General features: G+C 43.0%; 1 protein-coding gene across 1 annotated transcript in view; it reads right to left on the reverse strand.

Moving 5' to 3' along the window:
* fbxl17 (F-box and leucine-rich repeat protein 17) overlaps window positions 1-13,162 on the reverse strand; it is a 328,548-nt gene extending 315,386 nt beyond the window's left edge. Inside the window, exons 1-6 of the mRNA XM_080739152.1 lie at window positions 13,022-13,162; window positions 9,355-9,860; window positions 8,472-8,843; window positions 8,210-8,332; window positions 6,783-7,040; window positions 2,639-2,770 (exon numbers count right to left, since the gene is read on the reverse strand). Coding sequence (XP_080595278.1) covers window positions 2,639-2,770; window positions 6,783-7,040; window positions 8,210-8,332; window positions 8,472-8,843; window positions 9,355-9,840 — 1,371 coding nt within the window. The 5' untranslated portion in view covers window positions 9,841-9,860; window positions 13,022-13,162. The remainder of the gene's footprint in view (window positions 1-2,638; window positions 2,771-6,782; window positions 7,041-8,209; window positions 8,333-8,471; window positions 8,844-9,354; window positions 9,861-13,021) is intronic.
* Window positions 13,163-13,883: the final 721 nt, after the last annotated feature.

Raw genomic sequence — 13,883 nt, forward strand, 5'->3', positions numbered from 1 at the left:
TCTTTCCAGCAATTTTTGCTCATTGCAGCCGAGCTCACTCTTTCCACGTATGCCTGCCGAGTCCTTTCCCTACCGATTCCCAGTTAATAAACATTTATTCTGGCTGAAAACGGTGCCAGTGTGTCGCCGCCTCTGTAGAGCAGTGAGGCTTGTGAGAGGCCGTACAAACAGGTAGGCTGTAGCAATATGGGAGCTCTGACAGGCCTTTCTCAGAACAACCCTCATACAAGGCAGCATGGAAGGCTGCAGCGCTTGAAGCTTTGTGCTGTCAGGCCATGGAATTCCTGACACAACACATTTACAGACACCACAACGAGGAACACATGAGGCACTGGAGGGCTCTGCCTGCCAATTCTGCGTGTGTGTGTGTGTGTGTGTGTGTGTGTGCGTGTACAGTGCGTGTAGAGTGTGTGTGTGCGTGTGCGTGTGCGTGTGTGTGTGTGTGTGTGTGTGTGTGTGTGTGTGTGTGTGTGTGCGTGCGTGTACAGTGCGTGTAGAGTGTGTGTGTGCGTGTGTGTGTGTGTGTGTGTGTGTGTGTGTGTTTCCAGAGTTAACAAGGAATGTCCCAGCAGTTCCACTTTCCATTCATCCTTGTCAGTTCATACACATCATGTGAAGAAGCGACAAATGCCGTGCCAACCTCCTTCTGAACACACAATCACCCATGACGACACACACACACGCACGCACGCACGCACGCACGCACGCACGCACGCACGCACGCACGCACGCACGCACGCACGCACACACACACGCACGCACGCACACAGTTTTCTAGTAGAAAAATACAATCTGTGTAGTTGTTGCAAGGTACATACTGCCCTTATTATCCACATTATTATTATAATTCCACAAAATCACAATACCGGCATATATATTTTTTATAATAACAGATAGGCATATACAAGGCATGTCTTTCACAAGGGCTGTCAACAATGAGAAGTTTCACTAGCATGGATCTCAAACTCCGCTTTTGTGATACGTCTAATGCGGAAGAATAATTTAGATTGTGGTGGTCTAAGTAATTCCAGAGCTATATCAGACCTCCCCTTTCTAAGCAAACTACATGAGACTAATGCTGCATTCACACTGAGAGAAGCCAAGCTAATGGTTTGCTTGGTAATTCAATGTATTCTCTATGCAAACCAGCTTTAAAAAATTCCAAGCTTTTTTTCCAGCTTGGAAATTTTAAAAGCTGGTTTGGATAGAGAATACATTGAATTACCAAGCAAACCATTAGCTTGGCTTTTCTGTATGTGAATGAGGCATAAGACCCTGTTTACACAACGCCGTTTCCACGAGAAAACCACAAAATAAAAATGAAATGTTAGATATTCCGTTCAGACGACAACGGCATTTTCGGAGTTACAGGGAAAGCGCAAAATGTATGATGTCATGGTGGCTAACGCTGCAAAGCCGACAGCAGCTGAATCCTGTATGCTGCCATGGTGATTATGTAAACAACCGCTGTGACAGGAAAGGAGAGCGGACATGATGTCACACACGGCCAGATAGTGTGTGACTGCCACCTAGCGACATGGTATCACACTACATCGTTTTAGACATTGTTGCATCTCAGTCTGAACACTGCATTAAATATGAGAACGCAACAACATTTTGCCACTCTCTCTACAGACCGTTGTCCAGTAAACGTTGCCTAAATGAGGACAAATCTCAGAAATATTGCCAGAGTACAACCATTTCTAACTAAGCAAGATGCAAAAAAAACTCAAGTAGTTTGGAGTACTGCAATGCACTTTTTCCTAAAAAGAACATTAAAAGGCTGCCGCTGATTCAGAACTCTGCTGCTAGACTGCTAACAAAAACAAAAAAGGAAGAACAATGTGTCTTCCAGAATCGATTTTAAAACCTTTCTACTTGTTTATAAAGCTCTCAACAGGTTAGGGCCAGCCTATATCACAGACTCCCTGTCATTTGATATTCCTTCACAAGCCCTTACATCCTCTACTCCAGGCTTGCATGCTGGATATGAAAAACCCTATCCAGAGATTCCAGACGCAGCTTTCCTCAATTATTTTCCCATATTATGGACCTTATGCCCCTTTAGATTAGACAGGCAGACTGTTGAAATCTCTAACAACCATTAAAAACAGTCTTTTTTCGTCTACTCATTAGAAAATTCACATGAAGAGTTTCAGACTTATCCAAATCTTTCACACACACATTGGTTTTCACAATGTGCCAGCCATGTAGACTGCCTCTATTCCCTCCATAGACAGACACTGATGGCCCTATCTTTTAAAGTCAGAAAACTACAACATTACGTCATTCGCCGTGGACCTATACATCTCTCCTCTGTTTTTACCTTCAGACATCTCCCCGTCACCCTGTTTACTGATTGGTCAACTTAGACCAATGAGTGTGCCCCCTGGTTTTAGAGGCACAGAGGCACGGTGATAGGACTTCACTGTGAGTCTGTGACTATGATGGCCATCACAACTTTAGGTGATAGCTTATCACCTAAAGATTGTGATGATATCTCTTCATTGCAGACTCTGATATGGCCTTAAGAAGGCGGAGGGTGTGGGAGAGGAGAGGAGAGGAGAGGAGAGGAGAGGAGAGGAGAGGAGAGGAGAGGAGAGGAGGGGAGGATTAGACCAGTTAAAGTAACACTGACCAGTTTGTTCTCTTGCATGTAGACTCTTTGCAGTTTGGGGCATCCTTTGGCCAGGGCCACCATTCCCTCATCTGTGATGCTGTAGCACTGGCCCAGGTGGATGTCTTTCAGCTCGCTGCAGTGCTCTCCCAGCTGAAAGTGAGACAGAAATATAATGTAGTAAATATAATATGGGGAGATGTTGGTAGCCCTTCCTGAGACCTGACCAATTGTGCCATTTTGATCATGAACAGCGGCGAATTTGGCGCCAAACGTCGAGCGCAACGTCGCAGTGGAGCACCCTTAGTTAATTAAAAGGGGAACGTTCCAGGTGTTGATGCTGACGCGGCGCTTGTTGGCTGCAGTGGAGCCGGGGGGTTAGGAGAAACAATTATGGTGACGATTATGGTGACAATTATGGTGACAGATGGACTGACAGAGTCTTGTTCATTTTCTTGTAGGATGTTCTTCATAATCCAGACTTAAGAGACAACTCTGCCATAAATAAAATCTAGGCTAATTTTCTTACAGAAATGCCCCTGTTGTCCACTTTTCCCAGGAGAACCCAGCAGCCCTCATTAGGGGTGGGCGATATGGCGATAATTATCGTATCGGCGATACAGCTTTGCCACGATATGCTTTTTCAGAGTATCGTTTCTCTCGTGATACAAACAGTCTCAAGGCTCTGGATACACCATACAGCGAGTGCACGTTCTATGAGTCGCAGCTCTAGTGCTTAATTTATACTTCTATAGTACGGTGGTGTAATTCGCCAAAAAGAACAGATCTACAAGCTATAACGTGTCGCGGCTCAACGTGTCAAATAGCGTGAGGATCTGTCCCCTGCTTTCACAGCCCCTCCCCCGGGCAGCACGCAGACAGGCTACAGTGTCTACAGCACTGACTGAGTTGTGCAGGAGCACGGCACAGTGGTCCACGATTTAGTTTCACTTTCACGGGACGTAAAGCAGTGATGCAGCTTGGCCTGCATTCTTTGAAGCATATTTTTCATAATGGATGCATTAAACTAACAGGACGCAAACTACTTATCCGTCCTGCTATCGCTATCAGCCATCAAAGCTGAGCTGTGCTGGAGTCTCCTCTCCATAGCTGTGTGTTCTGGCAGTATCGATGAGATGATTTAGATCACCTTGTAAATCCATGCTTCTGTTTTTATTAACTACAAACAAGTAGCTATTTGCCGCTATTTGTAAAGTGCTTATGTTTTCACCATTGATGCATGCGTGTGTCGTCGCGAATCGCGGTGAAATCGTCGCGTCTATTTTGCGTCTATTACATAATTGGCTTAGTTATAAAAACCATGCCATTATTGTTAGTAGAAAAGCGAAAAGCTAGGATGATAATGAGTGAGTAATTCTCTAAAAAGAAAGCTTGTATCATAACAAACCTCCTGACTTTGGTTGGTCATAAGGTAATTTGTTTTCCCTAAAGTTTCAATGGTAAGGCATGGGTTGTTGTCAACCTGTGGGTCGAGACCCCCAGAGAGGTCCCGCCAAATTGTTTTGAATATAGCCGATCTACAAGCTCACAACACTCAAAAAACATTTTAAGGGAACCCATAAAACATTTCTGGGACCCATTTGAATGACCTGAACCATCATCACACCAACTAGTAAATATTTTGAGGTAAAAAATGATAATTGTTTAATCAAAAATCTGAATGTTATCATTAAAAAAATCATAGATTAGGCTATCTATCTTTCTATCTGCAGCATAAAAATGTATAGATTATCTATAGAATATCTTTGTGGGTCTAATAATCATAATAAACCTAAAAACTCGCTTAAAACAGTATCGTGATAATATCGTGTATCGTGATACTGCATGAAGCATATCGTGATAATGCTTTTTTCCAGTATCGCCCACCCCTAGCCCTCATAGCATAGAGTGGAGCCTATAAGCCTATCACTTTTGCAAAAGTGATAGGCAAAGGCAAAAGTGATTTTCTTCTTCATGAATGTGTTACTAGTTGTCATTAAAACACAGGGGTTGACACTAAGGTCTCAGAGGCACTTGCCCGTCGGGCAAGCACAGGTCATGTTCTATTTGGCCAAAGGTAATGCCCACTTGCCCGAAAAGTAAATTGTCCATTATAAAATTATTGGTACAATTTTAATTACAGTTTTATTTACTTTCTGGGGCTGTGCGATTAAAAATGTCAAACCTCAATTTTTATGCCAAATACCTACAGTACATAGAATATGACTATGGCTTCAGACTTGTTATTTTATATTTTTAAGTGTAGCAACAGTGAAAACAGCACATTATAGGTCAACAGTGCTCTTATTTTACATTCCACAGGCCGGAAGACAGAGCGCTCTGACCACGTTAACTGTTTAGACAGATATCTCTTGTTGTGTTTATCCACCTGTTTCCACAAGAATTTACTGTATAATTATGTGTGGGACACATCCGGAGAACAGCAGACATACAAGCTCACGTCGCGACGCAGATGCAACCGTTGTGAGCTTGTAGATCACTCTCAGCTGCGACGCCGGAACTGCCGCACACATTCTGCGCAATGCACGATGGGATGTTGGAAACTTGTGGATAGATGGTTGTGTCCCCTCTCAAATTAGCACTTGCCCGGTCAGGAAACCTGAAAGCAAGCTCCACCTGCCCGAAAGTTTTATTTATCTGCCAGGGGCAGGTGAGCAACCCTTAGTGTCAATGCCTGAAAACACATCCATGCCTTGGTTGTCCTACACAAGCCACCAGTCTCATAAATCATGTTTTGGGGTGAGCATTCGGCTACCAACTACCAATCAAAGTTACTGTACTAGCCAATCAAAGCGCCTCTTTTCCGGGACTTAGCAGACTGTGGCGGCTCATGTGGGACAACGATGGCATGGATGCGTGTGTAATGACAACTAATAAGAGATTGATAAAAGCAAAAACACACTTTTGACCGCAAACAATTATGTAAAAGCGCGTATAGGCTCCACTCTATGCTATAAGGACTGCTGGGTTCTGCTGGGGAAACTGGACAACAGGGGAATTTCTAATTGACCCCATGGACAGTAATTTGGGATCAATATAAGTAGGAAAATGAGCCTAGTTGTTATTTAGGCAATGGCAACTGCCGATTAAATCTTGAATAATCCTGGGCACCCAATGTGTTAACATTCTAGCTGTTCATAATAAACAACATGAATGCACAGGAAGTTCTGGTCAAAACCATGGAGACGTATATTCTGTGTAGAGTTGAGAGATCTGCCTGTCCTTAACTCATTTAGTGCCACCCTAGTCACCACTAGAGGGCGCCCAGTGGCCATAGAAAATCCCATAGAGATATGCTGGTATATGCAGAAGCCCTGCAGCCATGACTTGCCTGAACACTTTCCTTTGTGCATGTACAGGAAGAGGATGAAGTTAGCTTGAAGTTAGCTATTGGCTACCAATCATTTTAGAAGCCTTATTTTCGTCAACTTAGCCATGATTAAACCTTGCACACCTCATGCATGGGAAAAAAACAGAGAAGAATGAGCTCTAAAAAATCCAATGCAATCCTGGATTGCATTGGAGTGGATTTGTGCAGTTTGTTCACAGCTTTCAAACAAAAAAATCCGATTGGAAATCCGTTCAGGCATTCTTGAGATAATCGCCATTATGTTTTACATGTTATGTAAACAAACATGGCTGCCCTGTATGTTAGATGGGGTTGTATGGGGGTGGAACATGCAAAATCGCGATTGAAATCATGTTCACTAGATTTGATGGGGTCCAAAAAAAAAATTTCAAAAATTTTTTTTTCAATTTTTTTTTTTTTTTTTTTTTTTTTAATATCCCGAACTAGTTCGGGATAGGCACTCTGGGATGCGATAATATATCCCGAACTAATTCGGGATAGGCACTCAATGAGTTAAGTGTCCATATAAAATAATTTGTATTTTTAAACAAGCTTACACCAAATACTAGTTATGTACAGGCTATAGTCACTGTTAATTATCAACCAACGAATCCCATGCACCAGAGACAAGAGCCTTCTGGTTGTCATCTTATTCTAAACTGCATCAACTCAAACTTTGAGTCCCTCAATTTGGGAGAAAGGGGTTGGGGAAAAGCAATAATAAAATAAAATAAAATAAAAACACTCAGACCATGTAGTCACAAGGACAATGTCTTCACATTCCCAAACACATACTTTTTTAAGCGCTCCATCTGTGAGTTTGTCCTGGTTGCCCACATGCACCTTCACCAGCAGGGGGCAGTGTGTAGCTAGGGCTGACAGGGACTGGTCTCCAAGCTGCTTGCAGCGGTAAGCTGTGTACTTCTGCAGGCCTGGGCAGTGGGAGGCCAGGGCACACACCCCTTGGTCCTGCACCCCACGGCAGTCAGAGATGTTGATCTCCGTCACGTTCTGCCTCCGACATGCTATCTTCACTAGGAGATCATCCTTTACCTAACAATGCAGGGGAGCAAAAAGGACGAACGAAGTACAGACATAGTCAAGTAAATAAGACGTAATAATGATCAAATTTGCCTGGACCTAGAACATATACAGAAGAATGCAATTCAACAGACAAGAACAGTGTTTACCAATCTAAAATAGACTTTTTGAGTCTTCCCAGGACCCAAACCTACCAAAATACATTATGAATTAACCAAGTAAGCCCCATTTAATTGTGAAAATAAATTATCTACAAGTTTGTTTGTTTTTGGGGTCTTTATAGGCATTTTCTTCCCAATTTAGACGTCACACATTTGTGTGATGTCACTGCTTTTGTAACCTATTGACTCACCTGCCAATGAGGAGCCCCCACCCGGGGGACATAGAGCCTTCGTCCTACTCCTCCCGACCCCCTTAGGAATACGTGCAATGACAATTATCACCCTTCCCACCCGGCTTCCCTCACAGAACATGGGCCAATTGTGTTTGTATAGAAGCTTGACAAAGTCAAATGCTCCACGATGGATTCAAACCCACAACCTCTGCGGTGGTGGGGAGGCACTTTATCACTGCACCACCCTACAAGTTTTGTAATTCTTCTTCTCTCTCTTTCTCTCTCTTTTCTTTTTTTGTTGCTTTTTACCCCTTTTTGCAGCACAATTTAGTGTTATGTCAATTGATTTCTCCCCACAAAATCCTTCATCCTATTCCATCCGCCCAACACTCCCTGCTGACAAGGTACCGCCGCAACCTGCAGAATTACGTGCAGTGACAATTATCACTCCTTGTGCTGCTTACCTCCCCAAACACGGGCCAATCGTGTTCGTGTAGATGCTAGACAAATATCTACGGTGGATTAAAAAAATAAAATCTTTTGGGTTATTTTGACATTTTATTGCAACCCGTAAAATGGGTCTGTGACCCAAAAATGAGTCCCGAGCCAGTGTTTGGAAACCACTGGAAAAGAATACCTACCTACACCCAGGATTTCTATTGTCCACACATTTAAATTTTCATTTATATGTTTCACAAATAAATGAATACATATGGAATGTCCTTGTAGGTGGTCCCTTTAGTAAACATCAGCAAAGTGTGAGGCAAAACCTTCAACTTCACTCAATGCTCAAATTAGTAAGACACCAGTTTTTCATCTTTTCTTTAAGATGCTACTGTTGACTTACTTGCTGTAGGCCACTGAGGTCAATTTGCTTCCAGAACTGGAAGTCTAAGCAGAGGTCCCTCCAGTACTTGCAGACCAGCGAGGCACACAGACAGCGCTCCTTCACCGTCAGGTGTGAGAGCACCTGGGAGTAGGCGACAGAGGACATAACACACATAAAACAATGTCAAACTACATGCGTGAACTCGCCAAAAACAAAACCTGTGCATCCAGTTTTTGATAAAGTTTGGATAAGAACTTTTCATCCACCGAGAATCTCTGACCTTGAGAAGGATGGAGGAAGGGAGGTGGTTGATGCTCAATGTATCAGCAGCATCAGGACACCTCCCCTGGCCATCATCGTGGTTATGCAGGCAGCATGGGGACGAGTCACAACTCTGGGAGGAGTCACCATGGGGACCCAGGCCGCAGCAGCCATCGGCAGGTGAGGTGGAGGAGGAAGAGGAGGAGGAGGAGGGAATAGGACAGAGGGGGAGGTGGCAGTGGCCAGTCTCAGCATTAGAGGAGGCATCACCTCCCCCTCCTCCTACTCCAAGTCCTCGGTTCTCCAGACCTCCCTCAGAGGCAGGGAAGGCACAACGTGGCTGCTTGCAGGGGGTGCACCTCTGCACCTCTGAGCACTTCCTCTTACACACCTGCATCCAGAAAACAAGAGGCCGGTACACTGATCATTGACGTGGAATGAGATACTTACTCAGACCCATTATTCAATGCAAGCTGTCGCTTCCAGTACAATGCTTTGAGAAGGCTATAGCCTTCCCCCTGCAATACAAACGTAGCCATACAACAACATTGGAACGGTATATGATCTATTTAGCAGGATTACGATTTTCAAGATGAAATAATGAGCGAAACGGTCAAATGTCAAATGCTTAACTTTTATTACACATTGGGAAGACCATTTTAGGCTCTTTGATAAAATTTGTGAACTTGTCATTTGAAGCACAAGTAATTTGTAGTGTCAAACACATCATTAAGGTTCAGTAGAAGTTTTGTGCTGAATGGGACACCTTAACATTTAACAGAATTCCAAAATAAAAAATGTAATGTTTGCATGTTGGCCTCTTAACTTAACTTTCTTTTTAATATAATAGATGATTATGTAAATGAGTAGTGCATCAGTAACTCATCTTCACGGTTACCCACCATCTCAGCGTAATCGGCAGTGCAGCCAGGCACAGCAATGGGCAGGGACAGGGACACACCAGCACTTCTGAAGAGAGATGGTGGTGGCAGTAGCTTGGCGGGTACGGCAGACAACAAGCTCCTCCCCTGGCCCTCCCAGAGAGCTAGCTCCCGTGGCGACAGAAGGAACTTGGCACAATCCTCAGGAGATGTGAGTGCTGCGTATCGGCCGGCGAGCCTCGAGGCGGCCACCGCACCAATGCCGACCCCCCCCACACCCGGAACGCTGATGCCAGCGGCGCTGTTGCTGTGACAATGTCCGCTGCCGTTGATACCGGCCTCCAACTGGTCACTATCCTCGTCGAGGCCGCCGCTATTGCTGTGGACGATGAAGCACAGCATGCACGGCCCCCGCAGGAAGCAGTTCCTCTTCTTCTTTTTCCTGTGATGCAACTTGCGCGTCCTCTTCTTCAGACGGTAACCATTTTTCGAGAGAAGATGGCCCATATAGATGACTCAATGATACTCTGGAAGAGCAGGGAAAACAATGCTGTGAGAAATAATACATGACTGCACGATTAGGCCTATTACTACATTGTAATCACAATATTTGACTTATATTTACCAAGTATTCACTTGAGATATGTTATCTATTTTTTTGCAAGACCTGGCCGCAATGGCAGCATTTAAAAGGTAAATATTCGATTTTAAAAGACAAACATACAAGACAAAACCAGAACATAAAAGGCAACGTGATTCAAGAGAATCAATTTGAGCTTTAGTAGACCAGATTGATTGGGTTTGGGGGAAGTTCAGAGGGTACAGAGGTTGCTGGGGAAAGAAGGTCAAATTAACAGTGAAACATCAACAGTCTCCCATCTCATTCTATAGAGTGTAATAGGGCTGAGTGACAAAATCAGATGATCACAATAGTTTTTATCAAATACTTGGGGATGACTATTGGTGCTTTTACAAAATATTGACACAATTAATATTTTTGACAAATAATCATCTGTTGCCTTTGCCTGTGGGTAAAGAGCAGTCAAGTAAGTTCAGAACATTACCTCACTTTATTGAAATGCAGTCTTCAAAACCAGAAAAGGTTAAAAAGTTCAAATCCCAGACAATATCTAGTCTCATATACCAGTAACTAAATTGATATAATAAATTATTGACCAGCCATAGCCTGTAATTTGAGCTTTAAAGTTAGATATGGGAAATTGTCTATTCCAGGCAGAAATTACAGTAGATTAACAATATGAACATTAATCATGCTACTAATAAATGACCGAATGTCTGTCTGTCCGATGTCTGTCTGATATACACGCATGCTGACATCAGTCACATCGCTGATAATAAACAGTGCCCACATTTGGAGATAACTGACATCACTGATACCGCCGCCATGGTGGTAACAGCGGCATGCTGAAACAGTGCCCAAATTTGGAGATGACTGATATGTCTGTCTTCTCCAACATTACTTCTTAGACTCCTATGTTCAATCCCTCATATACTGTAGAGTGTACTGTACAGTACACCCCATAACCCAAACATTTGTTCAAAAGGGCAAGGAATAGTAATTATTGATGATGATCTTGGGTGGGAAAATGTTATAATATTCTTAATTGCTCATTGTGTTATCAGAGAAATATGTGTGTAACTCCCTCTTTGATTTTGTGCATCTATGAGCCTTAAGGCCCTTTCCCATTGGGCGTGATAACAATAAAAATATTATTTTTCAATTTAAGTGGATGGTAGCGTCCACACCACAACGATAGAGCAATGTTTTAATTAACTCTGCACAAAAACGAATATTGAATTGGTGTGACAATAAAGCCAATTCTGATTCTGATATTATTAATTTATTTATTGATTTAATATTTAATATTTTGCAAGCAATGCAAAAAAGATAACATTGGTTACACATTGTGGTCCTGGGTATTCAATTCATAATCTAGCCACAAATTGCAACATTGCATATATTTTTTATATGATGAATCTAGAGTTGCAAGGCCAACCATTGGCAGCCCACGCATCCAAACAGCAAACTGCTATCTGATTGTATTAAACAATGTTAAGCTCACCAACATTGCAGCTGTATGTAAAGCTTGAATTATCCTCTTTCTATCTGCAAAGTGATATAAATCCACCATGTTATGAGCTACTTTCTGTCAAGAAATTCCATGCAGGACATGTGATTATTTTGTGTTGGAGTATTGGAAGCGCTTGTTTTCAAACGTCCTGCTACCTCATGCATTATGTGCATTTTCGAAACAGGTTTTACACAGGACCGTTGAGTGATTTCCAACGAGTGCTTCCAAACTCCAACACTTGCATCAACATCACCTGCACAGAATTTCTTGACAAAGTATCTCATCATAATATGTCTACGGTGGATTTATATCAAACACACACTCTGCAGATAGAAAAAAGATAATTCAAGCTTTCCATACAGCTGCAATGTTGGTGGGTTTAACGTTGTTTAATACAATCAGATAGCACTTTTATGTTTGGATGCATGGGCTGCCAATGGTTGGTGTTGCAACTCTAGATTCAACACAAAAAATCTAATGTTGCAATTCGCGGCTATTCATAATCAAGACATACATACACTACAGGCATACTTTGTTCAAACCAGACAAAACAGTGTTTTTCTGAAAAACTATCTGAAATATTCTGAAATGTATATGCAATAACAAGTTAACAATCACAATTAAGTAAGAGATCACAATGTATCCCCTTGACCTCTCTACTGTAAAATACCATTTATTTTAACTTTTTTAAGACTGTTTTTTTATATTTTATTTTTTGCATAGTACTGTGTTTTATTTGTTAAAAATGACCCCAAGTGAAACAAGCCTGGCCTGAGGCTTATTTGCGCTGTTGATCCTTATAGTTGACCTTACCAGTGTGAACTGTAGTGTCATGAAACTGTACCTTTTCCTATGCAAACTTCTAATAAAGTCCTGTGGGGATGCACTTAAACTGCCAAGGACGAAAATAATCATTCCTATCATAATCCCAGCCAAATATAGTATTGGAGCAGCTAAGAGCCAACACATTCTTCAAAGGTGATATTAAACTTCCAGTGTTATTAGGCTGTGGCTATCAAAGTAGATCACAACACATGCCCCTGCCCTGGTACCATACCACCCTGTATGCTTTTATCTCAGGTGTTTTTTTCTACCATCATGCAACCCCCTTTTCACTGTGGGCAAACTAGCTCCAAACATACACGCCCCCGGCCCCCCAGCCTGTCATGACTTAGTGCACAAAAGCACATCAATATTTGATTGTTTTCTACATTACTGACTGACGTTCAGCCAGTATTAATGGCAACACCACAGCTAACGAAGTGTCATCAAACTCTCGCACTGCTGTTGCTGCCAAATGAAAAACATAAGCCTTCCCAAAACCAATGTTTTGAAAGGTTGTTTGCACACTCAGAGACACTGTGCCCCCACCCCACTCAATGACATCAAACTATTCTGCATGTGCTCCGCGACACAGAGAAAACACCGTCCGTTTACACAGCCTCACATGTGAACCAGAAGAACACACTTCTAATGTTAGCCTAATACCGTTCCATTATAGCTAGCCTGCCTGTGCTGTGCTGCTCCATGAGATGCTAGCTGTTAGAGATATGACATGATGAAGATGATGTTATGTTCTGTTCTCTTCTTCTCACCAGTTCATGCGCTGCTCCCTCCTCTGAACGGCGCTCATAATCCAGGCGACACGGCCAGCTTTGACGGTTCTCAATTCAGAGAAACTGCGAGAGCAAACGAAAGTGCAACAACTACTGAACTACCGTTACTCTGTGTTCTCTATGTTCTCCAAACAGTCAGTGGATGGAAGAAGCTCGGGAAGGAGAAGAGGAAAACACTTCCGCGACCACTCGCACAGGAGAGGAAGCCGAAGAGCAGTGGTCTGCTGTGATTGGTGGAACCGCTTGTCAGTTTATAAGCGTGAGCCGTGGCCCGGGGGTGATCTGATCTGAGGTCGGCTTTCTAGCTCTCTTCACACTCGTCGGCATTTGGACTTTAAATGGTCAGCCTGGTCTCTGGTCTGTCTGTAGATAGAAAGTCCAAATAGGGACCGGAGACCATTCTAAACAGGCACAGTCCCCGGTATTTAAGATGTTGTTTAGGTAAAACATGCATGGTTTTTATGATTATCCGACCATCCATCGCGCTGCTTCGCGCACGGTGTGTGTGCATGATGGTGGGCACAACTTCTGCAGAATCTCCACCAATCAATCATTCACTTTAATAACACTGCTGCAGCATAGCGGTGTAGATTGGGGTCTCCAAGATTTTCTTTTTGTGGGGGGGTGGGGGGGGGGGATATTAAACTGGGAGTCCTGTATAAACTGAGAATTTAAAAGACGTCCAATGACTCCAATCTAGTGAAATAAGTTATACCTTTGGTGCTCGGTCCCCTGTCAAATCTCCTCATATAGCCCCCCCTAGTGCGTTTTGAGAAAGCATGCGCCTATGGGCGTGAACTCTCTTCTCCCGACCTGGTGGAGTCAGTTCAGGCTTCAAAGG

The sequence above is a fragment of the Nannobrachium achirus genome (assembly GCF_963921795.1).
Source record: "Nannobrachium achirus genome assembly, chromosome: 12".
Classification (NCBI taxonomy): domain Eukaryota; kingdom Metazoa; phylum Chordata; class Actinopteri; order Myctophiformes; family Myctophidae; genus Nannobrachium; species Nannobrachium achirus.